Genomic DNA, 24,676 nt, shown 5'->3' with positions numbered 1-24,676 from the left:
ACCAAAAACAGCTGACGGAGATACATAGTAAGAAAAGAGAGACATCTAGTTGCTCAGCCTCAATCCCTTGGCAGCTCCAGGCAGGAGGACCCCCCCCCCCCGTTGGTTATTAACCTCATCTACAGCGCACACAGCCGATAGAATTCTCTACCCGGTCACATCCCCGGACGAAACATCCCCAATATGGCCTGCTCCTGGAAAAACATGACCTTCCTGAGGGACAGGTGTTTGTTAGAAATGCTTGATGCGATTACGGGAGGTGACCTTCAAACATTTAATAATATCCCTGTAAAGTGCATCACAGGATGAGAGAGAGCCGAATCGGAGCTCCGGCATTATTTCATAACTGCTGCGTGTTTAAAAACTGCGGATAACTCTGTTTCGTTATTTGCCTGCCTGCCGTCTCTCAGCAGCTCTGCATATCTCGTGATCACGGGCAGACGGACGCGCCGGGAAGAAGTCGAGGCCACCGGGGCTCATTCTAATCCACCGAGGGAGCGTCCGGAAAGGTGAACGCTCCGACCTGCTGCGCGCTTCATTTGTTCCCCTCCGTTTAAAAAAAAACTCCCGACCATCTCTATGCTGACCCACATCCACCGCTGGACGCAATCCCGCGGCTCGTAGCGCGAGTTTTTATTCGCGCCAGTCGCCGAAATCTGTCGCGACTCTCGCGTTTCCGAGCGCGGACTTGAACACGCTCGTCCCCTCTGGGGATGCCTCGCCGGCAGCCGTGTCCCACGGTAAACTCGCGTGCGGGAACTTCTCCTGGTCCCTTCGTTGGGATGCCGTGCAGCAGCAGCAGCAGCAGCAGCAGCAGCAGCGGGTGCGCGCAATTACGCAACCCCCCCCCCCCCCCGTCCCGTGCGCTATAAACGGCTCAGCGTCTCTCCTCAGCCTGTCCGGTCCCGCAGCCAACCTGACACCGGCCAGCTCTCAGGTACGACACAGTGCAGGAAATCATTCACCGAGGGGAATTTCGTTTGTTTTTGTTTTTGTTTAATTCTAATCAGGGAGATGAGTTGAGCGTTTTTCCTTTTTTGCGGCTCCGTCTCCGGGGCCGTGCGTCTCGGGAATACTGTTGTGATGCGGAAAAGAGGGCAGACGACCGGCAGTTAATACGCGTATACCCTGGCGTCAGTAAGCGGGCAGATGATCGAACATGGCGGAGGCTTGACATTTCCGTGAAATCCCCTCGGACTCTTAAGATTTACCGCAGTGGCCGCGCCGACTCGTCGGGCACCGTCATCTCTTGTGCACAGAGGCGCACTGCGGCAGCCGTCGCGACGTTACAGGCGACGGGCGAGTGGAACAAGCGCGCGGAACTGGTTATTTTGCCCGGGCCGCCGGGTTCACCTGAACGAGTCTGGCTAAGGTCAGGTGGGCTTTCGGGTTCCAGTCGGAGTTAAGCGACCGGCCCTTTCTACTCGGTAAAAGGCAGGTTCAGACAAAAACATCACAAATCCTCACTCAGGAAACTTTGTAAGTGCGTGCGTGAATCTTCATATTCAGGCTCGTCGCCGTGACACCCGCGCGGGGTTGACAACGGTGTGTACGCTGCCCTGCGTTAACCTGTGTGCAGTGCATTGCGGTGTCTGAGAAATGGCTGCTCCGCTGTCAGTGGACGGGACCTGACAAAATGGTGGATTCCGGCTCGGAGTGAAAAGCGAACGGTGCTGGGGAGGAACCATCCTGAGCCTTGCTGTGTTGATGTGTCAGTGAGCAGAGGGACAGCAGAGCAGGGACGTGGATGGATGGATGGAGGAAGAGAGAGCAGGAGGGGCAGAGGGCTTTGAGCTTGGCGCATTTCAGTGGCCATTGATATCACCCCTAATCTTCTGAGACACCCCGCTTACGAAAACACCTATTGCCAGTTAAACACATCTAGAACCAAACAGACAATACAGTCAGCCTGTTTAAGGCCGGACGAACCACACAAAATTGCTTAATGTCTCCTTCCTTGCAGAGCATTTTAATGTCCTTCCAAATTCTTTCTGCGCCAGTCACTCGGGGGAGGCATTAGCACTCTACCAGTGTTTTTATCCAGCACTGCAATACTTCTGCTGACTCTCCAGCTGCTTAATCTTGCAATGCCCATTCCATCAGAGTGGTAAATTACCAAATGCAATAGCCTCCCTAACAGTAACGCTCTATCATTTGTTTTTTTCCACCCTCAAAGATTATTTTGCTGCTCACGCAAAAACATTTTAATATCCGTCAATCACAACAACTAGTGCACGACAGGTCACCGTTTGCAGCCCGGCGAACCATCTGTATGACGTACTAACTGTAACTTAACCCTGGCTTTAGCAGACAGTCTGTCTCGTGACTTCAGCCATCTCCAGTCACCATGGGAAAGGAGAAACTCCACATCAACATCGTTGTGATTGGCCATGTGGACTCTGGCAAGTCCACCACCACAGGCCACCTGATCTACAAGTGCGGGGGCATAGACAAGAGAACCATCGAGAAGTTTGAAAAGGAAGCTGCTGAGGTAAGGAGATGCTGGCAAGAGGAAGATGCCTTCTTGAATCAGCTAATGTCTTTCCTCAAGATCAGGACTCCCGTCCCTCTGACCATAAGATGAAAGCCATATTGACTATGAAAAAATAGGAATCAACAGTATAGAAAAATACACAGTAGTACTGCCTCATCGCTATGACCTAAGTAACGTCATTAGGTCAACGACTAAGTAGAAAACCTTGAAGTGTTTTAAGGTCATGCTATGAGCTGCTTGTCATAAAAACACAGCAGATATATAAAACAAAAAACAAAAAAATACATACAGAAGTATTTTAAAAATGAAAATATTAAATTTCTTGATCTCTTAATTATTTCTCAGATGGGGAAGGGGTCGTTCAAGTACGCCTGGGTGCTGGACAAGCTGAAGGCAGAAAGGGAGCGTGGCATTACCATCGACATCTCACTGTGGAAGTTTGAAACCAGCAAGTACTATGTGACCATCATCGACGCCCCCGGGCACAGGGACTTCATCAAGAACATGATCACTGGGACCTCACAGGTCTGTCACATGAGAGCGCTCGGCTACGCTGTGTGCATACGGCGTGTGCCACTCTACGATAATGCATGTTGCATTTAACCAACACGCTTGTCTATTGTGACTTGTCCCAAGGGTAACGGAAGAACAGGCTTTTATTCCTTGGTAAATAATATTACAAGTAGCCACAAAAGTCAGAATAAACTACATCCAGTAAGTTGGCAGCAAGTTAATTCACCAGATGCCTGGTGAACAGTATAAGTTGTTTATATTGTTGTATTTCATTTTGTAATTGTTAAAAATGCCAACTCAGAACTGATATCAAATAAATGTTGGATCCGATTTTTAACTTTAGGAAGACATTACACATCTTGATTTATATTATTAATATTACATCGAAACTTTCAAAATTTTTGAGCACAATGTTCAAAGCTTCTGTGCACCAATAGTACTAATATTTGATCTACTGTATCTTCAGGCAGATTGTGCTGTACTGATTGTGGCAGCTGGTGTGGGAGAGTTTGAGGCAGGTATTTCCAAGAATGGACAAACCCGTGAGCATGCCCTGCTGGCCTACACTCTGGGAGTAAAGCAGCTCATTGTGGGCATCAACAAGATGGACTCCACTGAGCCAAACTACAGCCAGAAACGTTATGAGGAAATTGTGAAGGAAGTGAGCACCTACATCAAGAAGATTGGCTACAATCCGGACACCGTTGCCTTTGTGCCCATTTCAGGCTGGAATGGAGACAACATGCTTGAGCCCAGCCCCAATGTAAGTAGAACACACAGAACAGTAACAGAAATGCTATTAGCATCAATAAAACGCATGCAGCCTTGAATGTGAATACTAGTTTGTATGGATGGTTCCTGGAACGGGAAGCTGTAGCTCCAAGGTTAACCAGTTGCTGTGACTGTAGATCTGACTACAATAATCAGACCAGCTAAATAGCTTCAGTAACCCTCTTCTCTTTCCCTGGCAATAACCATATTAGTTCCCTTGCAATAACCATATTAGTTCCCTTGTGTTACATATTTAAAGCCGCTCTTGGTGACTTTTGCTCAACAGGGACCACAGTCGCCACACGTGTCACTTACTGAATAATAGTAAATGCTAAATGTAGTTTAACAGTAGCACAGATTCGTTAGAGCCATTAAGTCAGAAAACTGACTCAGTAGTGTCAGTTACACAGCAACTGACATTGCTTATATTAGCGAACATTAGCCACTACAGACTACTGGTCATAGCAGGCCGAGTAAGGCTGTAACTGCAGCTCAAAAAAAAAATGACAGAGAATCCAAAGGGTTGTTCACCTCTACGATTATCGCAGCTTACAACTAAAAAATGTTTAATACGGTGCATTATTTTCTCCTTTTCTAGATGACTTGGTTTAAGGGGTGGAAAATAAATAGGAAAGAAGGCAATGCGTCAGGGACCACTCTACTAGAGGCTCTGGACGCTATCCAGCCTCCCACCCGTCCAACAGACAAACCTCTACGTCTGCCCCTGCAGGATGTCTACAAGATAGGAGGCATGTAATACACTGATTAAGACACAGATAAAGTCTCAACCCTGTTAGAATAGGGGATCGTGTTTTGGTAAAATAACCTCTCAAAACACGGCATATGTACTATGTCTTGGTCAGAGCGTTTATCAGAGGGTTATTTTTTCATTACGGGACTGATCTACCTTTATGTTGACTTTAATGTCTTTCATTGTATGTTCTCTGTGCCGACCTTCTCTTTCTCAGGTATTGGAACAGTGCCTGTAGGACGCGTGGAAACGGGCATACTAAAGCCTGGCATGGTGGTGACTTTTGCCCCCGTCAATGTGACTACTGAGGTGAAGTCTGTGGAGATGCACCATGAGGCGCTGACTGAAGCTCTTCCCGGCGACAACGTGGGCTTTAACGTCAAGAATGTGTCTGTCAAGGACATTCGCCGTGGCAATGTGGCCGGTGATAGCAAGAATGATCCACCACAGGAAGCTGCCAACTTCACTGCTCAGGTAGACAAAGAAAGGGATCTATTTTCAGAAATTAAACACGAGCATGATTGAACACATTCAGCTCAGTCTTAAGTCTGAACTATTTTTAGCCTTGAGAAATGTTTTAAAGTTACGAAGCATCAAAATACATTCATATCAAGAGAAAGCAATCTTTGAATCTTAATTTAACAATTGAGTCATTGTGCTACATTCCAAGTTTGTCTAAAAGTGGGAATGACAAACTAAAAATTTCTACCACACAAGACACCCAGTGTAGATTTGTTTCATTTTGATTGGCACAAGGTGAAGGTCTCATAAGACACACTATCACATCAATAATTGCTGAACATGATGCAAGTCACATCTTTGTGGTGAACAGTGAAGGAAATAATCTTATTATTAATAGGCCATCCATGTTGTCCCTTTGCTTTGTAGGTGATCATCCTTAATCACCCAGGCCAGATCAGTGCTGGTTATGCTCCTGTGCTGGACTGTCACACTGCTCACATCGCCTGCAAGTTTGCCGAGCTAAAGGAAAAGATTGATCGCCGCTCTGGCAAGAAGCTGGAGGACAACCCCAAATCCCTCAAGTCTGGAGATGCTGCGATTGTGGATATGATTCCTGGCAAGCCAATGTGCGTTGAGAGCTTCTCTGAATACCCTCCACTGGGTAAGTTCAGGTGAAAAAGGATCTGTTGAATTGCAACAGCTTCCCAGCAAACTATCCCTCCATCGAAGGCTTTTTAGATCGACAAAGTCATGCCAAATGGCGCTATCACCTAAAATGTCCATCTCAACCCCTCTTCACCCTGCAGGTCGTTTTGCGGTGCGTGACATGCGTCAGACTGTGGCTGTCGGCGTGATTAAGGGTGTGGAGAAGAAGGTCTCCACCACTGGTAAAATTACCAAGTCAGCCCAGAAGGCCCAGAGGAACAAATGAATGTTGTGCTACTCTGCCGACCTCAAGGTCTCCCAGGGCAGGACATCGGCCATCCAACTCCATCATACAATTGGCTGTTTCAACCTAATAATCAAAGACTGGTTAATCATCACAATGCATCGCAAAAGCATTCGAAGGAAAGAAAAACATTTAGATCTTTAGTTCATGAGGCGGTACTCCTGACTATTTCAGTGGTTAGATTACCATTTCGTACAATGTAGTATCAAAAAGATTGTTTTAAATGTGTCCTGTTGATTTAGTTCATGGCAATACCTTTCAGTGATATTGAGACATTGAACAATTAGAGGTACTGTAATTTATCACCTCTCTAGCTCTCTGGAGTGCAGGTACTGGTCTCTTTTGATGGTATGTGTTGTCTTGCTTTTAGTGTTTGTTTGCAACTACGTGGTGCTCTGTAGGAGCCTATGGCAAGAAGTTAAAACTATGTTCTTATGAGTAGTATATTAGTATAACTTAGTGATTTGTTGTGTTTAAGCTTTAAAAAGGCACTTAAAACTAATGGTCCAAATATGTCCTTTCCAAGGGACTCCGAAGCAGACCACCTGTTGATTCTTGAAGCACTTTGATTGGTGTTTTGCTAACTTTGCACTTGCACTGGAGAAGTTTAAATTGGCATAAACTACTGCACCTTATTGTGAGAAGGCATGAGCCTCTTTGCAACATTAAACATGTTTCAACCAAAATGTTGGTTTGTGGGCTTCATTCATTCATTTTCTTGCCCTGTCAAATAAGTGACAGGGAAACAGATGCCTTGAACTTTCCAGTCCTAGAAAACAAGTCTGACAAAAATCAGCATCCTTACAATACACACTTTTCTCCACAAGATATAGCTACGTAGCTGGTATAGGAATAAAGTAGCAATTGTATCATATAAAGCCATATTTAGAACACACTCAGCTCTTAAATCTATCACGGGAACTACTATATTTCCTGAAATAAAAACTGGTAGTCAATTAAAAAGCAGGGTCTCCCATAATGGCCGGAGGCGTGGTTGACACGAACAAATCAAGGCCAGCCCCCAAATACACGCCGGAGAAAAACAAGGGTGGATAAACTGTACAGTAATAAATAATACATTTCTACCGCTTTACTTTAATAAATTCAACAATGTAATAATGCTATTTTCAACCCATTTTTTTGTTCTGGACTACTCTACTTGCCCACTGTAGCTTGTAGTAACACAAAACGTAATTTGTTTTCCAAATTAAAGCCCTGTTAATAAATGGTTTCTGTCCACTGAAATGCTAGAGGGCTTTTAATTTGAAAAGGTGTAAATGTGAGTTCCCCTAAAAAGCTCGAACAGCTTAAGGGCAGTCTGCCAAATAGTTCAGAGGTGTTTTCTCAAGCCCGTACCAGGAACTTAAGTATAATTTTGACAGAGCAGTTTTATTTCTCTTGTTGCACCGTCATGACTGGCAGAGGGAGACCACTCAAGGCAAAGAGTCCTGGGAGTAAGTGTGCCAAGAGCAAAACCAAATCTGAGGATATTAAACAAGTATCTCTACCCACATGTCCAAGTAAAGACTTTAAAGAAGAGAAACAGATTCGTACCACAAAGGAACAGAAACCAAAGCAAAGGGAGCAGAAAAAGCCAAACCACACTGATGAGAACCCGTCTGTACACAGCAAGCAAGAAGAAAAGACCACAAAACATTGCACAGAGGAGATCAACAAGCAGCAAAGGACACCTACAGACAACACAAAGGCTCCTGTACGAGGCACAAGAGCGAAAACCTGTGCTGCTAGCACCAAATCAACAGAACAATCTGCAGAGGAAATAACAAAAACGAAGCCAAAGGACACGACAAAGGATTCTATAAAGACCACAAAAACAAAAAAAGATTCTGGCAGGTCCAAATTATCAGAACAATGTGTAGAGGAAATAACAAAAGCGCAGTCAGAGACAGCAAAGTACACCACAAAGGCTTCTATGAAGAAGACACAAGCAAAAACATGTGCTAGCAAAGCCATATCACCAGAAAACTTAACAGAGGAGACATCGAAGATGCAGCCAGAAACACCCGAATACACGACGAAGGTTTGTGCACCGCAACACAGGTATGAAGACAAAGCGGCAGTGGACTCTATCCTCTCCACAACTCTGGAAAAATTGAAGATTAACAAGAATGACAGAGCAAACGCAGCAGAAGTCATCAATGAAATAATAATGAGCATAATCAGGCATTTAGAAAATAATACTCAATGCTTTAAAGTAGTAGAACCCCTACGTACCGGAAGTTACTATGAAAATGTAAAGGTAAGTCACTTTTGTTCCGAGTTTCCTCAGGCAATTACTTTTTTCCATCATCTGTTAAGGACGGTTAGTTGTCAATGCATGGTGTATAACATTTAGATGAGGAATGTACCCACATTTGGTACAGTACTTTGAACAGTTATGTCATTGAATGATTTGTAATGTATTACAAAGTGATGTTTTTGCTTATACAGATTTCTAATCCTGATGAATTTGATGTCATGCTGTCCATTCCTGTTGACCGAGTGAACATCAAACCATTTGGAGATGGAGGAGCCTTTTACAGTGTGTCATTGAAACGTGGCAACAGCCCTCTGAAAAAATTTCAGGAGACTGACACCAGCCCTTTATCTGCCAGTAAAATGCTGGAGGAGTTCAGGAAAGAAGTGAAGAAATGTGTCGAGGTGTTTACAGGTGAGTACCGAAATGGGCAGAGTTGGTCAAATGCAGTTTGGGAAACGGTCACGGTGCCTGGCAGAGTACAAAATGCCCTTCCCCGGCAACAGCTACTCCTTGAAGTCCTTTTTATAATGGTGCAGTCCGGGTACTGCCTTCAGCAGTGTGTATTTTCATAAATGATAAGATTTAATGAAACCGTTCTGTAAATTTTTACCTGAAGGGGGGTATTAAAACTTGTTGTTACTCTAGCCTGAATTGTGTCTAAATGCGGTACAGAAAAGATACTGTTTATTTTACTGTGACCTTTTAGGCTTAGATGGGAATATTTGTCAATGTTAAATGAAAAACGATACAAAGAAAGAAATCCTAAAGAAAATGTCTGATACAGTAACATCGTATACACAGTATGTAATAATAGATACAGAACATTTAGACTGTGTTTGTTTGTTCTTTCAGAATGGGAGGTGACAAAAAAGAAAAAAGGCTGCCCTGCAGTGACCCTGACCACAAAAGTACAATCAGTCACCATTTCACTGGATGTTGTTCTCTGTCTCATGGTTAAATCAAGCTGGCCTCCTTTTGCCCAAGAAGGCTTAAAAATAGAGGGCTGGCTGGGAACTAAAGTAAGGCAGGAATACAAGCGAAAGCCATATTATCTTGTCCCAAAATATGAAGGCAGGGGCACAGTGGAATATGACGGCGTCCTTGCTAGAGGTAAGTCTAACTTCTCTGAGCCAGAAATCAGAATGGGATAATAGAAATGACTCACTGGCTGTCTACATATACATTAGGTCTTAACAAAACAGTATTTAAATAAGGTATGGTTCATGTTAACATTTAACGTAATGCAAGATTATATGAGAAAAGTGAATTCCGAGACGCCATAGAAGGCGGTTTAGGCATGTACGGCATATGCGAACACACTTTCACAGCAATCTCACAGGCTTTAGTATTGGGTAAGTGTTAAACAGTCAAGATACAATTTTAGTATATCTTGAGTTGACCATTTTATGACCAGGTCATGACTAGAGTCCTAGCGTTTGATATACATTTTTTTTTCTTCATGGAACCAACAGTAGTGCTACCTACAATTACCGTTACGGGGCTTTCACATGAGCCATTTCATGAATGAAGATTAGAAAAAAAAAAGGGAAGCTTCAAGTTCCCCTGCCCATTGAGTATTTTGTCTTCTACAACACACAGATGTTTGGCGGGTTTCATTCTCTCATGTTGAGAAAGCCATTCTGAAGAATCACGGATCAGAGAAGACATGCTGTGAAAGAGTTGGCAAGCGCTGCTGCAGGTTAGATTTTGAAGGACTTATTCCTGATCGAGTGTAACATCGTATGGGTTTTCTTTTATCCAAGTCCAGGCTTTCCACAGAGTTAACTAAGTTAAATGTAAGACCGTTTAAGACCGTATATATAACCTGTTTCTTGATCGTATCTGCCAAAATATGAAAGTATCTACAAGGAAAAAAAAAAAACAGTCGGGACAGCATGGCAGTGACAGATGTGCACAATCCACAATCCTGTTGCAACAGTCCTACTTTTAGTTGATCAGATGTGTCCTGAAATCCCGATATCAGATAAAAACAAAAACACTTTTTTTTTTTTTTTACCATTACTAAGAAGATAATCTTCTAAGGCCTTTTTTTTTTTGAGGAAACTGAATTCAGTGCTTTTTAAAGAATTTTCAAAACCTGCAGATACCCTGAAGTCAACTTATTTAATTCAAAAATAAGTATAAACTTAGAACTAGATTTTTCTGTATTTTGGAAATAATCATCATCACCATCCTCGTCCTCGAGGTTCATTATTCATCAGAGGATCCCTAACAGTCTGTTCCTTTCTCTCTCTCTTTCCATACAGGAAGGACTGTTTGAAGCTCCTAAAACACCTTCTCAGTCTGCTGAAGGAAAAGGACTCTTCATTTGACAAGTTCTACTCCTACCTCGCCAAGACCACCCTCTTACATGCCTGCTGCTCTAGAACTAGAGACAGTGAGTGGAGGGCCTCGAGTCTGAGCCAGTGTTTTCAGCAGCTCCTGGAGGACTTTGTAGGCTATCTGGAAGAGGGTGTACTCCCCAACTTCTTCATCCCAGATCAGAACCTTCTGTCCTGTCCTGACCAGAAGAGGTGCAATAGCCTGGCTCGTTGTATCAAGGAGGAACGTGACAACGGCTTTCCTATTTTCAAGCATCAACTTCACAGCAAAGAGAAAGTGCGTGCCTCGTGACTTTTCCAACACCATACCATTTGAAACATTCTTTAAGTAAAAAATTTGGGCAACTACACTCAGGATAGTCTTCAAGCACATTTATGTAATACAGTTTATTTGTAACTATTTAATTATTTACTTTACTAAAGTTGCTCTTATCTAAACCTACTTGTATTGCATTGTCACTGCTCATGTTTTTGGCTTTTTTATTTGTTTGTTAAATATTCTGTAACACCATTGTAAGAAGTGCTACATTAAAAGTCAAAAAAAAAAAAAAAAAAGAAAAATAAACAAATTAGTCCGCAAATTAATAAATATCTCAATGATTAATTAATCTGGAACTGCACAATTAATTTAAATTTTACTTTTTTTCCTATTAACTTCTGTCTGTCATTCTTCATGTGTCTCCTGCTTTAACATTTGTAGTTTCCATTTTGGGGTCACTCTAATTTAAAAACAACTCTCTCCAATTAAAAAGATGTGTAAGCAATGTGCCACATTAAAATTAAACCCACAGAAAACACATGACTCCAGCAAACACAAACAGCTCCGGGAGTAAACAAATTAAGAATGAGATGATTGGCTGACGCATATTTTAAAAAGAGAATACGAAAATACAGGTATTTAATCGACAGATGTAATGATCTTTTCATGTGTTGAATTTTGAGTTAGTTATACAACCTTTAATGCAAACGTAATAAGTCAATTTATGCTATATATTTTTAATGCTTTCATTTCTTAATACATAATTCAATGCAAAAGTGTATCATTATTCCCTCGGAACACTGCAGACTCCAAAGTAAACAGAACTCACAAGTTGTCAAAAATGACACCACCACACAACAGCTGTAAGCAATCTGAATTCCTAAGCTTTAAGTGTATCCCAAAGAACTCAGGTTAATGTAGAGAAAGGAAAACATCTCAACTTCTGTCCAAGTTTAAAAAGCATTCATTTCAAAACGCATATTAGGTAGTCAGGTCTTTCAATGGAGGCACGAGCCAGACTATGATGATACATCGTCATAGTAATGTAATGAAGGATAAATCTGTTGACAACTCAGTAGGCTGCTATTTCTAAACAGTAAATAAACACTCTTTATCCAGATAAGCGCACATCAGAATCAAAAGCTTCAGTCAAGCATCACTAGTATCATAATCACTGGTCAGAAGTTGCAGGGCCTAAGTACCCTGACATGACCTCAGAATGATCATGCAATATAGATGAGTGCAAAGTAGGAAAATGAACCAAACAAAAAAAAAAAAAAATGTATATAAAAACTAATATTATTATTCATTGAAGGAAGCATTATTTCACGTGACTTCTGCTTTATCACACACCTAATCAATACCACCGGCAAGCATTTCTCTTGCCATAAGGTCTCTCCGTGTTTCACTGTCAGTGTTTCCATGTGTTATCAAAGACGCTCCAAGTATGACATTTACACCTCGCGGAAACTGAATTTTAAGCTCGGTTATTGAAATGATTGGTTCAGTTCATTAAGCCAATACTACTATTAACCCATCATGGTAGAATATGTACAATGAAATTGCATCCTACCTGAGGCTGAGGTAATGGGCATCCACACACACCACAGAAGCTGGTGAAGCAGAGAGCCAAACCAATCTGCAACGTCAAGTATGAAAAGCAACATGAATATGCAGTTTATACAAGTTTCTGTTCATTTCTGTGGAGAACCAAAAACGACATGTAAATACTGTGCTGGATAAAACTTCGGACATTAAGGATTTGAGAGATATTTTGACTGGGTGCCTCCCTGCACGAAAATGTGTAAACTGGAGAAGAAGGAGAAAAAAAAAAAAAAAAAAAAAAAAAAGTTAAAATCGATTTCTTACAAAACTGATTCTCACATTGCGTTGAAATTAATGGCAACCAATAGCTGCCTGAAGGGCAGAAAGTACACATTACAGAACAATACTCTGAAAAATAATGAGCGGGTATATGAGGAATAAATTGTATGTAGTACACAGGCTAAAACCAAGGTATTAGGACTGTGATTACCATATTTTTACAATTACACATCGTCCTTGTCAGAAGTGCTGACAGACTCAAGTTTTACAAGTCTTATATTCTGAATTAATTTGACAAAGCCAAACATACAAAAGCCGACATTATTTAACTCAGCAGAGAAAAAAAGCTATTTAAAACTGATGACTGTGAAATGTACAATTCTTACTGGGAAGCTGTGTTCTTGCTTTGATTTTTTTTGCCCCCCCCTCCCAAAAAAAACCTTCTAGGAAATCTTACACGGTCAGCAGGGCCAAGTAACTTCCTGTCCATGTACTGCAGAAAAGCTCTTTAAGCTGATGCAAGGCAACACTTCCTATGGAAAAATCTATTTTTGTATTAAATAACTCACTATGTTTGCGCTTTCCAAGTTTTTATGACAATATTAAAATAACATTTACCTTTGGTGTCTTCCAGGCAAATTTTTCCCATGAATGTAGTGGTATGGAAATGGTGCAAATAAGATTTAATCATTACTGTAGCATACGGTAAAATATTTCAAGTTACCGAGCCAATAAAAACATGCACTTCACGTCTCTTTACAAGGAGAATTTATTAGAGAGATTTCTTTCTGCCCAAATGAAGAAATGATGTACTCAGTGATACAAAACACTGCTGTAGTTAGTGAGTTACAAACAGAAGAAAACTGTAAAAATTGTGCATTTGAAACATTTTTGAAAAGAGGAAGACAACACAGTGAGGTGGGGAACTGCCTCTAAATGATAATGGCAATTAATCTAACAAAAACATTTTCAAACCAAACAAAAATCAGATAAAATAAGTGAAATATACATTCAATAGAAATTACAACAGGGGCGGTTTCAGATGCTGCTCCACCATGTTGAGAAAGAGAACAAAAGTGTAATGAAATTAACATTACTACTGTTAGACTACCAGACAGATAAATTAATTTCACTCTGTCTTATTGACTCTTATGTCAAAAAGCGTGGACACTGAAGTTTCTGTGTCCATCTATACGTCCGTCTATGAATGGAAGTAGACCTGTGTATTAAACACTGAGGTATGAGTGGAAAATTGGATAATTGCGCATTAGAATCCCCAGTTCTGGCCTCGATCCCTGCCTCCTCTCCCTCCACCGTCTCTCCTCCACCCTCCCCCTCCCCCTCCGCCCTGACCTCCCCTTGGATTGCACATATCCTTCTCCCTCTTGTGCATCTGGTATCTCTCTGCCATGAGCACCAGCTCCTCAGGGACCTCCTGCAACAGAATTCCCAATGATTACATGCACTTAAGTATAGCTTGCTGGATATTTTATTAGATCTAATTAAAAAAAAAACAAATGGATAAATTCAAATAAACATTCCATGTTGATTACACTAGTCATCTCAGTTTTCAGGATGCAAATACCACTTGAGAAATAAGCATTCTTTGCTGATTTAGTGACAGAGCCATTTCAAGATTTATCATCACACAAGCAATTGTGTGTGCATTTCTGTTACGCACATTTTATGTCGATATAAAATGTGCGCTAACCTGCCCTGCTCGCTCCAAAATGTGAATCAGTTCAGGAGCCATCCTCCAGTTCTCTCTTGTTACCAGGGTAACAGCAGCACCTGAACGTCTGAAACATAAATGCATCCATATCACAAACTAACCAAAGAGCAGCCAGACACCGGCAGCGATTTTCAATTGTATAACCCCCACCCATGCAGAAGAAAGTGGTTGGTAAACAGATGTACACGCGCAGACCCTTACCCAGCTCGGCCAGTGCGGCCCACGCGATGGACATACTCCTCTATGTTACGTGGGAAGTCAAAGTTAAAGACATGTGTGATGTCATGGACATCCAACCCTCGAGATGCCAGGTCTGTGGCAACCAGGATACGCACTCGACCTGGAAAAAGATAAAAACAACACTCATTTATTATCTGGGCAGTTTGATCCTTCAGCCTATACTTGTGGTAGCTCACTGGCTTCAAGGTCAGAGCACCAACTAACCACCAAAACTTTAATTTCAGTGTCCAATGTGAAGAGGTATGGAAAGCCTTTTAAAAATGTTTAAAAAAACCACATTTCCTTCCTTTTACATACTCTCTTTAAAGTCCTTGAGGGCCTCTTCACGGTCACACTGCTCACGGTCACCATGGAGACTTTGTACAGCCAGACCCTGCAGACACATGTCACTGGACAGGTCATCAGCCCTGAGATTGCATGCAAATACAGAAAACAAACATACACACAGGACACTGTTAGTGTATGTGGTACACGCCGCCAATGTCATTGTGTGATTAAGTCTGGTTTTTGGGTTTAGCTTAACACCACAATTAACTCCCTTCTTTACAAGCCGTACTTTAGCAACCAACTCCTCACTCACACAAGCTTCTTGCCAACAAAGATAATGACTTTATCCTGGGGAAGCATGTTTCTGATGAAGTCAAACACGTAGGACTTTTTCTCGTCTTCGTGGACAATCAGCACTGTTTGCTGCACTGTGTTAACTGCCTAAGACCCAGAGAAACACAGGAAGTGTTTTAACATGTATTCCAGATGCGAGTACACGGCATCTGAAGTTCACCTTCAAAGAGCCGTTAAATCAGAAAACACTATATAAAAATATTTTTACCACAATGGATTTCATATGAAGCCATCAAGATGTGATTAAAGTGCAGACTTTCAGCTTTAATTCAAGGCGTTTAACAAAAATACTGCGTAAACCGTACATTCAACACGTCTAATGAATGATTGACTACATATGTTAATTTCCACTTACTGCCAAGTCCAGGGTGCCCACATAAACCATCATGGGATTCTTAAGGTAGGATCTGGCCAATCGTCTCACACCGCTGGGCCAGGTGGCACTGAAACATTAAAAAAAACAAAACAAAAAAAAACCAAAATTATTATATCATCTCCCTTTCCTTCATGAAAATGTGGATCAATTATACACAGTTGTGATACAAAATATATAACTTTTCTCTGTAGACTGTAATATTTCTTTTTCAGTATGATGAAGCATACTCACTGAGTATTACTATAAGCACTGTAACACTCCAAATTGTGGATGAACGCTGACTAATATTGGATGGTTTTCGTGCTCAAGGTCTGCAATGTAAATGCTCCGTGTACTTACTTGTGTCCTAATGTTCCGTTCGTTGACCATGTGATGACAAATATTTGTTTCAAGGGCTTTGTGTGACTTGACTCATACCTGGTCATGACAGTCTGTCGGTCTGGGCGGATGTCCAGGAGAATCTTCATAATCTGAGGTTCAAAGCCCATATCTAGCATACGGTCAGCCTCGTCCAGCACCTGTTATTTAAAAACTGCCAATCTGTACTCCCACACTGTTTTAAGGAAAAACAGATACCTAAAAGAGGACACAAACTCTTGCTACACTGGTTTGTGCTAACACCTAAGACCCGCAGAATTCCACAAAGAGTGAGGCACTGATGTTGCTATTCTTAGGAGTGTGATTCCCACTGGGGTGAGCAGTGCTGAAATGTACACATACTTTAAGGCACTTTGAAAAAACTAGTCTTTAAAATAGAAAAAGTTATATCATGGACAGTGGACCCACCCAAATTTTCACAGTTTCTCACACACAAAAGAAACAGACACAAAGAGCTGACCAAGTAGGTGATGGAGTGAAGATTGATGAGCTCGTTCATCTGTAGGTCATTTAGTCGGCCTGGTGTGGCGATAACTATGTCCACCCCGCCCTTCACCAGGTTGATCTGGTCTCTCCTATCCCCTCCACCATAGATACAGATACTGAGAGAAGGTACAGAAAGAACACGTACGGTCATGTTGCCTCTTCATCGTAATTAATTACTGGTTCAAAGCTCATCCTTGATGACTTATAACAAGACTGCTGGACCTTTTGTAGCCCTTATAGCGGTACTTGTTGCATTCGCTTTCAATCTGCAGGGCCAATTCTCTGGTAGGAGTCAGCACCAACATGCCTGGACCACCGCACTCAGCCCTAGGTCTGGGGGGACAAAGAGTTTGACAGTCAAACAAGCACGATCGAAAGAAACAGTACTTTTATAGTTCGGAAAAATGACATCTGAGCACCTTAGGTGTTACGACAACTGAAAGGAAAGATAAAAATCGTCTGAAAAGTAAGAAACAGGTCCTGTACTCACACAGGTTGTCCGTCCATGTGGATGAACCCTGGCAGCAGGTAGGCCAGGGTTTTCCCTGTTCCTGTCTGAGCAATGGCTATCAGGTCCTCCCCACTCAGCAACACTGGCCAGGCCTGAGACTAGTGAAGAAACACACAAAAACCTCATTACACATTTATACAAACATTTAAGCGACATAGATACACATACCACAACTAGTGAGACAGACCGACCAAGTAACTGATCCGATGCTACTCCATCTTACAAAATTTAAGGAATGCAAAAATAACCATTAAACTATGAAAAACAATTTACAGATAGCATTAAAGAAGATGGGAACACCAATTTAAGTAGGTAACATGATTAGTCTAAATAAGAGCTATGTTCTAAAAAGAAATATATCAAGAGTAGTTATCTTTCCTTAAATGGAGACCAAAATCAAAATCGCTTAAAAGTTGATGTTAGTCATAACTTCAAACTTCAATGCTGAAATGTATTGTGGATATGTTCAAATTTAAAATGTTTTAAACATAGTATTTAAGAGTATAATTGTGGAAAATACACATTTTTCCTTCCATAGTGAGATGGGGAGAGAGAAAAAAAAAAAAAAAAATCAAAATCAATACAACTCATGCCTGTGCTTTAAATTGCAGAGCTGGAGTCAGGGTATGTTTAGACTAATGTAGAAGAAATACATGAGGCAGGGGGAACCAGCTAGCCTGGCTCGATGCAAACTAAAGACATTACTACTAACAACTCTAAAAGTTCAGTAGTTACACAATGTATCTTGTTTGTTTCACCTGTTCCTGAACAAAAATATAAAAAGAACAATTTATGATTTAGGGGGGCAGTCACAAATAGAAGCCATTTCTTGATGAACAACAGGCGCAACAACAGTTTCCACTGAGAATGTAAAACCTGGCAAGCATCTACCCAAAAAAATACATATACTAAACTGGGTGGCACAGATACCAATCTAACTGCATCAAACCAGCAGCTATTACAAAACGAGGAGGGTGGAGCAAGGTTCAGGTAGAGGCAGTACACCTGCATAACACATGGTTACAGCATGTGTGTCAAATTGTGATTGCATTATACAGAACAGGCTGTGCAGCTATTTGAAAACACAGGCCGGTAACATTCCATTCCATCTGACCAAGCCTCTTACTGTGAAATGAAAGCTAAATCAGAGCGGGGGATGATGCAGTTTCATTTCCCCTTGCAGCTTACTCCTTTGTCTGAGTTTTGCATGGGCATGAGTGTATAGAGCAACGTTCCCAGCCTAAGAGGCCCTGGGAAACAAAACAGATTCACAAACTTGCCCAAAATACACGTGTGACTGGAATGACAGTGTACATTGACCTATTGTGACTCTTGTGATTTACATTGAGATATTATACAGATACATGCCTTAATGTTTTAAACTGGTTCTGTAGCATAGGTTCGGTAAGTATGGGGGTGAAACAACCTGTAACCGCTGCTGTACACTTTTGCCACTCGAATGACCTACAGGTGGTCCTACATGGTTCCCCGTGATTAATAATCAGCCACTTAATAAATGCATGTAACTGAACATTCAGTGTCACATGTACTATCATGTGTCTGGGAACTTTAAGGCAGGCAAGCAAGGTTATGGCCCAACCCCTCCTTTATCAGTAGTTCTATGTGATCCTCTCTTTCCTTGGAGGTCAAGATTTGTCAGGAAAACCAATGCCATTTTATTTTTAAATTATATCCTTCTCTGATGTTTGAAAAAAGTGATTTCATAAACAAGCAGCCTCTTCCAGAAGTGGGTGATTGAATGGATGCAGATGTTTAGCCCAAAAGGATCAAGTTAATTTCAAGTTGAACTTTTTTAGATGTTAAAGTGACATGAATAAACTGAAACATTTGACAATATGACAAATATTCCTTTCATTTCTGCTTTTTTCTGAGACTACAACCATAGAATTAAAAAAGAAAAAAAAGGCTCAATATTTCCCGTCAAGGCTGCCGTTAATGCGGGTATTTCCAAACATGGATCTTTGTAAATCACGGGGACTGCCCATAGCAGCAGACCAAAGAAGCAGGACAGGTCATTACAGGTGCATCTGTCTTTGCAACATTTAACCATAAACAGTAATTCACACGGAAATTTTTTTCCAAAACACAGGTTGCCTGGTTTTCAATTAAACTGCAATTAAAACAACTCATGATCCATTTTACAGGACAGAGGGAAATGTATCTCCCTGGTTGACAAGAAAATGTTTACACAGTAATTAACCCAAAATATTCTGATAAAAGTAGTAATTAGTTTCAAGTAATAACTTTTTCCCCAACAATGATTTTAAGGGAGGTAGACCCACATAATTTCTGAGCTATACCTTGTGCCTTTTTCTTACAGTATAGCCCATGAGAACATGCATCACACCTTTCCGTTAATTTTCTTTTACTTTGGGGCCAAAAGCTGCCTTTTATAGATTCAGAGAACAGTATACGCAATGTACAAAATACATATGCCAAGGTGCCATGCTCATACCTGGATCGGGGTTGGTTTGACAAAGCCAACTCGCTCAATATTTTCCATGACTTCTGGATAAAGCTCAAAGGCCTCCAGAAAAGTGCGACAGGGATTGGGAATGGGCCGCTTCGCCCCTTCCTCCTTCAGGTCGTCCACAAAGATATTGTTGTTCTCCTTCCTGTAGAAAAACATAACACAAACAAGAACATGGAGGAATTGGTTGAAAGGTTAGAGTGGTTGATTCCAAACCATGCTGCCATGCTGGAAAAGGCGAATATGTATTTTGTTTATCTGTAGTTTATGTTTCAGAGACCACATTTGGTCCAGACTATTCAGTTTACCAAAAACCACATGAAAATCAACTGTGTAGTGTGTGTTGGGTTTCTTTGAATTAGTCACACTGACCTAGACAGCTAAACAGAGTCTAATAATTTGGGTTCCGGGAACAGATCAGGGCTCGACATAATTATGGCCTTTTGGCCTGCACAAGCAGATCGGGACCACTTTCAACCCCTTGTTGGCAATTACTCTTCCTGTTTCCCCCAGCAATGCTGGTTCCCACACCCTCGAATTTAGGCCCTGAAGACTGAGAACCACTGTCAGCTTCAAAGAAAAGCTGACTTGTAAGCGTCTACAGTATTACAGCACTACCTGCTCGGATGACACACGAAGAGGTGGATAAATGGTGCCACCTATTTGTCTAAGGCTTTAATGGAAAACAATTCCTAAGAAACAAACACTTTAGGGGAAAGTGTTGATTGTAGAAAAATCCTATGCAAAAATTGGGAGGTTTGAGGTTTTGCCAGCCTGTCAATAAAACCAACAGAGTCATGGTTTCAAGCTGTGGTTTCTGACCATTGTTATTACCTGCTGAAACCATTAGCAACGGGATATAGCAATTGACCCTGACGCTATAAATCCCATACGTTTTTGATATGATACTGTTTTTTATATCATAAAATATAATTTGGACACTTATGGCACTTAAAAAAAAAAAAAAAAAAACCTGCAGGGAATGACATAATGTGATAAAAAAATATAACACTGTCAAGTTTACCTCCATTCACTGACTTCCTCTGCTCTGAGCATAGATACACTCTCCGCCTCAGTGTAAAACGTCTTCTTCATGGGTGGGAGGTCTGAGGGAAGTTGCATATATTACACGAATAGTTTAAAGCCTTGGATGAGGCCAACTTGTTTTTGCAAATGAAATTCTTGTTTCATATCACAAGGGTAAACTAAATCAACATAAGCTTGTAAAAACAAACAAGGGCAGACCAAAAGAGAATTAAAAGTAGTGGTCATAATGGGACAGTTTTGTTTTGGGGTTTGTACTCTAGCACACTGTAACCCTTTCAATACATACCCCTCAAGGGTAAAAAGGGCTACTATTCCCTCAGTCATTGTTTAATTTCAAATCCATTGTGCTGCACAAGGGCCAAATCAATGACAACCACATCACTGTCCACGTACTTCTGGACTGTGAGTGTAAGTACATTAGTGACAGTATATGAGCCCTCACCCTTCCACTTGAGCTCTTCATACTTTTCCTTGTTCTCTCGGATGGTGTTCCAGTCTATGGATAGGCGGGCCGGGGTGGCATTGGCAGCCTGTAATTCTGCAGCAGACCAGACGGAGCAGTTCCCTACTCCTCCATCACCTCCTCTTCCACAGTCCCCCCCCCTACCAGGACCTGAGAAAAAGATCATATATGCCACAGGAGATTCATTTTCAATTATACACTGCAGTACAGTAATGTAACCAAGTATCAGCAAGGAACAAAACCTTATGTTGATTTTTTTTTGGACAAAAGATCAATGCATAAATAAACAGGCCATAAGCACCCTGGCGTCCACTGACAGCCATCTACTTCGTTGGAGGAACTGGTGACACTGCTATGAATCAAACAATCAAAATGATGTCCCAAATCAAAGTGTCAGTATTCATCCCAGTTCATTATTTCTTATTCCAGCAAATATGACTGTTCAGTCGCATGACAAATTGCGGAAGCACTGTAAGGTTCTGAAATGTCAACTGAAGTCTAAAGGGTGTGATCAGACAGAAAGTGAAGCAAAGTTTTGTTTTTCAAATGTTCGAGTGAATAAAACAGCTGGACTGTTTGTGCAGTCCGTGTTGATATGCTGCAATAAGCCACTATTCCAACTGTAAAGCTTTCGCTGTAAACTACCTAGCAGCAGATGCACCATGGTTATGGGAGCGTGCCCGTTTGCACGACATCTCAGCCTCTAACTGAGCTCAGAACTCACCAGGAACTCAGGTCCCTTCAGTTATTTTCCTCCTGTCTCTGAACTTTTCCCCTCTCCGCTTTCAATTTTTCACTGAAGTTCAAACATTGCACCCACACGTCTACTGCGTCTTTCCATTGACTTTGCATGCAATCGTACCGCCTCTAAACTTCACCTTTCGTTCTGTCTGGAACCACAGGAATAGCTGCAAGAAGCTGAAGTGTTAGCCCAAATGTAAATGCTTAAACCAGTTGAACTGTCAGTGAAAGTGAAAACAGTCAGCTGAGGATTATAATTTACAATATCAAATAATTATTGCTAAGACTCACTTCTTTGTCACAACTGAACTCACTTCCCTCTGTCCAAGAACACTTTAGAAAAACAGCTATACAAAACATTTCTCTAACTTAACTGAATTAGTCATTCAGTTAAAGCTCCTCTCCTTGTGGCGCTGTTGATACTATTTACATTTTATTCACTTAGGCCTTAAAAGACAAAAAAAACAATAAAAGACAGGTCTAAAATAGAGCACTGTTTTTTACCTGAGGGTGATTTATAACACTGAATGGGAAAGATAGATCACCTTCATGGATGCAAAACGAATTCATATTAAAATGTGAAATGTAACCTCATTCATGGCATTAGACTTTGTTAGGATCTGACACATACATTCACAAAACTATGATGTTTGCCTTAAGACACCAGGAATCCTTTTAGAATCAAGATCAACATTTTCTAGAAAAATGACTTTGTACCGCTGTGAAATTGAGATCGGCCATCTGCCACCAGGTCTTCAATCATCTCCTTGGCCCTCTGCTGGGCAGCAGAGGACCCAAAGATGACCACCTCACCTTCATAGCCACCCTTGTTTATCTAAAAAATAAAAAAAATAAAAATAAAAAAAATAGAACAGCAGAGTTACACGCAGGGCATAAAACTAACATCCTTTGTTGCATGCTCTAACCACGGCGCCTGTGCATCCAAAATGTCTTGAGAAACATTCACTATGCTTAGCAAAGAATACAGGGCTGAAGCAGAGCTCTTAGGTCCAGTCCCAAAAATACAGTATTCTTGATTTATCTTGCTCATATCTAACCAATACTTTGAACAGTTCAGGTTTTTTCAAATATATCACAATACACACCGCTATATACTGACTAGATGACTTCTGTGGATGATTTAAAGCTACTTACAGCCTGATCTGTATTTGTGTTAATCTACTAGAAAGCTTTGAATCTACAGTTATTTGCCAGTTTACATCGCCTACATTTTGTCCTGATCCCATTTGGACTTGGAACTGACTTTTCATCAACTACAGGAGGGTTGTTTTTTTTTTTACAATGCCCCTGATAAAGAGACCAGCTGCTGATTTTCTTTTTATGTGGCAGACAGTGTACAAAAAAATATGGGCAGCCAAAACAGAAATTTACCAGCATTTATTAGCCGATTGGCATTTTGAAGTTTTGTAGGGTCATTTTACAACTGTAATTACAGCTGATAATGTAACTTTTCTCATTTACAATTGTAACCAACTGTTGAAATTAGTTAAGTTAGACAAGGAGAAGTGCTGCTTCGTGATCTTTCCTCAGTTGTGAGGAAGAAACATCTGTGGTCGAGGCACAGTCAGTCTGAACGGGCCAAGGACCGTGCAGGCATTTGTCCAATTTTTAAATTGTGCATTACTGCGTCCTTGCAACAGAAATTAATTTATGGATGTGCTGTACTAGTTTGACACTAACACCTGTCAACTTACTTTGATTCTTGCACCTGTGCTGTCTTCAAGTTCACGAATTTTGGCTCCTCCACGACCTTCAACAGGATTAAGGTGTATTCAGGGTCCGACCGAAATCTCGCCACGGAAACATAAGTGACATAAGCTATACTTGTGTGTCGGCTATCCTCACAGACAAAACCGCTTATGACATTTAGCAATGAGGATGGTAAGCTAACTAACGGCCGCTGATGTAGCGTAACTAGCTAACAGCGAAGTCAAGTTAAAAACTTAGCTAACACTGCAATGTGGGCCTCTGACACTAACATGACTGCTCTACAAACCCACCTATTATCCTCCCAACTGAAGCGTTTTCCACGGCGATAGTCACAGGCGGGGAAGAGCCCGACTTTTCAACGCCAAACGTCCGTCGTCCCGGACCTCCGCGATTTGCGCTCGTCGGAAACGGGCGGCCATCGCCGCCACCTCTCCGATTTATGACCTCGGCGCTACGATCAGCTCTCCACTCTCTTGAGGCTCCGAACCCGGTTGCAGCTCTCACAGCGAAAACTATATTTTCCCGTTGACGGCGATCACACGGCGATTTCCATTCAGTCGGAGCTGATTTTGTAGCAGGTTCCTGGATGATGGCGCCGGCGGCTCCGTCCTCGTTGCATTCGTCTTCCCAGTCGGACATTTTTAAATTGTCCTCCCCACCTGGCAGCTACTTCGCGGACGGCAATTAACTGTCGAGCCGTCTATCGCGACCAATGACTGATCACCAGTATGTCGCCTTCACTTCCTCCCGGTAACCGCATACATCCGAATTTGTGACTTTTGGGTAGATTTTGAGCGGAATTTGATGAATGCTGTGTGATCATAAACATGGAGGGAATAACCCCAATGACCTAGAAACAAGAAAAATGTGAAAAACAGTGAGGTGACACCTACTTTCTGGATTTTGACTGTATCGTAGGCCAAATTTGGCGACAGTGCAGGACTGAGCTACACGACCGCAATTAATGGGCGAGGTAAGTCAGAAAACATGGCCGCCGTCGGCTAAAACGTCTTAGCAGGAAATTGGCCGTCACCCGAGATGTCTCAGCGCGACACCGATTGAACTCAGTTGAGACATGCTATCCCCCGCATGTACACGCCGAGTTTCGCTAGCATCCGATAAAGGGGGGGCAAATAGCAGAACTTTCGTGGTACAGTTAATAATGCCTGTCCCGGGGGTCCTCTACCATTGAGCGTAGCGAACGAAAGCTTTTATTCTCAGGTGTTTAATTATC

At 41.7% G+C, this 24,676-nt stretch overlaps 3 protein-coding genes across 8 annotated transcripts; 2 read left to right on the top strand and 1 right to left on the bottom strand.

Moving 5' to 3' along the window:
• Positions 1-433: 433 nt before the first annotated feature.
• Positions 434-6,609, top strand: eef1a1a (eukaryotic translation elongation factor 1 alpha 1a). 5 transcript variants are annotated; one of them, XM_040138760.1, is made up of 8 exons: positions 434-509; positions 2,311-2,491; positions 2,840-3,019; positions 3,474-3,770; positions 4,377-4,527; positions 4,747-5,003; positions 5,418-5,652; positions 5,798-6,609. In XM_040138760.1, the coding sequence occupies exons 2-8, from the start codon at positions 2,348-2,350 to the stop codon at positions 5,920-5,922; spliced, it is 1,389 nt and encodes a 462-aa protein (XP_039994694.1). In that variant the 5' UTR covers positions 434-509; positions 2,311-2,347; the 3' UTR covers positions 5,923-6,609. The 5 variants fall into 5 exon arrangements, with proteins under 5 accessions (XP_039994694.1, XP_039994690.1, XP_039994691.1 ...); XM_040138756.1 differs by lacking the exon at positions 434-509 and adding an exon at positions 871-937; XM_040138757.1 differs by lacking the exon at positions 434-509 and adding an exon at positions 881-937 and having other exon boundaries at positions 2,308-2,491.
• A 668-nt stretch (positions 6,610-7,277) lies between these two features.
• On the top strand, positions 7,278-11,050 carry cgasa (cyclic GMP-AMP synthase a). Its single transcript, XM_040138755.1, has 5 exons — positions 7,278-8,200; positions 8,392-8,611; positions 9,053-9,310; positions 9,800-9,899; positions 10,468-11,050. The coding sequence occupies exons 1-5, from the start codon at positions 7,352-7,354 to the stop codon at positions 10,832-10,834; spliced, it is 1,794 nt and encodes a 597-aa protein (XP_039994689.1). The 5' UTR covers positions 7,278-7,351; the 3' UTR covers positions 10,835-11,050.
• Positions 11,051-13,390: 2,340 nt separating this feature from the next.
• Positions 13,391-24,536, bottom strand: ddx43 (DEAD (Asp-Glu-Ala-Asp) box polypeptide 43). 2 transcript variants are annotated; one of them, XM_040138924.1, is made up of 17 exons: positions 24,336-24,536; positions 23,733-24,253; positions 23,427-23,482; positions 22,429-22,546; positions 20,950-21,120; positions 20,485-20,566; positions 19,446-19,605; positions 16,949-17,067; positions 16,681-16,791; positions 16,433-16,574; positions 16,012-16,112; positions 15,574-15,661; positions 15,178-15,305; positions 14,895-15,004; positions 14,559-14,697; positions 14,337-14,424; positions 13,391-14,060 (listed from the first exon to the last, which is right to left on the bottom strand). In XM_040138924.1, exons 2-17 carry the CDS (start codon positions 24,079-24,081, stop codon positions 13,893-13,895), a joined length of 2,130 nt encoding a protein of 709 aa, XP_039994858.1. In that variant the 5' UTR covers positions 24,082-24,253; positions 24,336-24,536; the 3' UTR covers positions 13,391-13,892. The 2 variants fall into 2 exon arrangements, with proteins under 2 accessions (XP_039994858.1, XP_039994859.1); XM_040138925.1 differs by lacking the exons at positions 22,429-22,546; positions 23,427-23,482 and having other exon boundaries at positions 23,733-24,536.
• Positions 24,537-24,676: the final 140 nt, after the last annotated feature.

This window comes from Xiphias gladius, chromosome 11 (assembly GCF_016859285.1).
Source record: "Xiphias gladius isolate SHS-SW01 ecotype Sanya breed wild chromosome 11, ASM1685928v1, whole genome shotgun sequence".
Lineage (NCBI taxonomy): Eukaryota > Metazoa > Chordata > Actinopteri > Istiophoriformes > Xiphiidae > Xiphias > Xiphias gladius.
Note: the sequence above shows the minus strand (reverse complement) of the source record. Positions and strands in the feature narration are given on the sequence as shown.

Excerpts from the sequence above, each read along its gene's own strand:
- ddx43 (XM_040138924.1), bottom strand. The coding sequence starts at position 24,081 with ATGTCCGACTGGGAAGACGAATGCAACGAGGACGGAGCCGCCGGCGCC. Across the intron at positions 23,483-23,732 it reads TTCAGTTGGGAGGATAATAG|GTCGTGGAGGAGCCAAAATT; the intron begins GTGGGTTTGTAG and ends ATCCTGTTGAAG. Across the intron at positions 16,575-16,680 it reads CGCTATAAGGGCTACAAAAG|TATCTGTATCTATGGTGGAG; the intron begins GTCCAGCAGTCT and ends ACCTTCTCTCAG.
- eef1a1a (XM_040138760.1), top strand. The coding sequence starts at position 2,348 with ATGGGAAAGGAGAAACTCCACATCAACATCGTTGTGATTGGCCATGTG. Across the intron at positions 3,771-4,376 it reads TGCTTGAGCCCAGCCCCAAT|ATGACTTGGTTTAAGGGGTG; the intron begins GTAAGTAGAACA and ends CTCCTTTTCTAG. Across the intron at positions 5,653-5,797 it reads CTCTGAATACCCTCCACTGG|GTCGTTTTGCGGTGCGTGAC; the intron begins GTAAGTTCAGGT and ends TTCACCCTGCAG.
- cgasa (XM_040138755.1), top strand. The coding sequence starts at position 7,352 with ATGACTGGCAGAGGGAGACCACTCAAGGCAAAGAGTCCTGGGAGTAAG. Across the intron at positions 8,201-8,391 it reads GTTACTATGAAAATGTAAAG|ATTTCTAATCCTGATGAATT; the intron begins GTAAGTCACTTT and ends TTGCTTATACAG. Across the intron at positions 9,311-9,799 it reads TGACGGCGTCCTTGCTAGAG|ATGTTTGGCGGGTTTCATTC; the intron begins GTAAGTCTAACT and ends TACAACACACAG.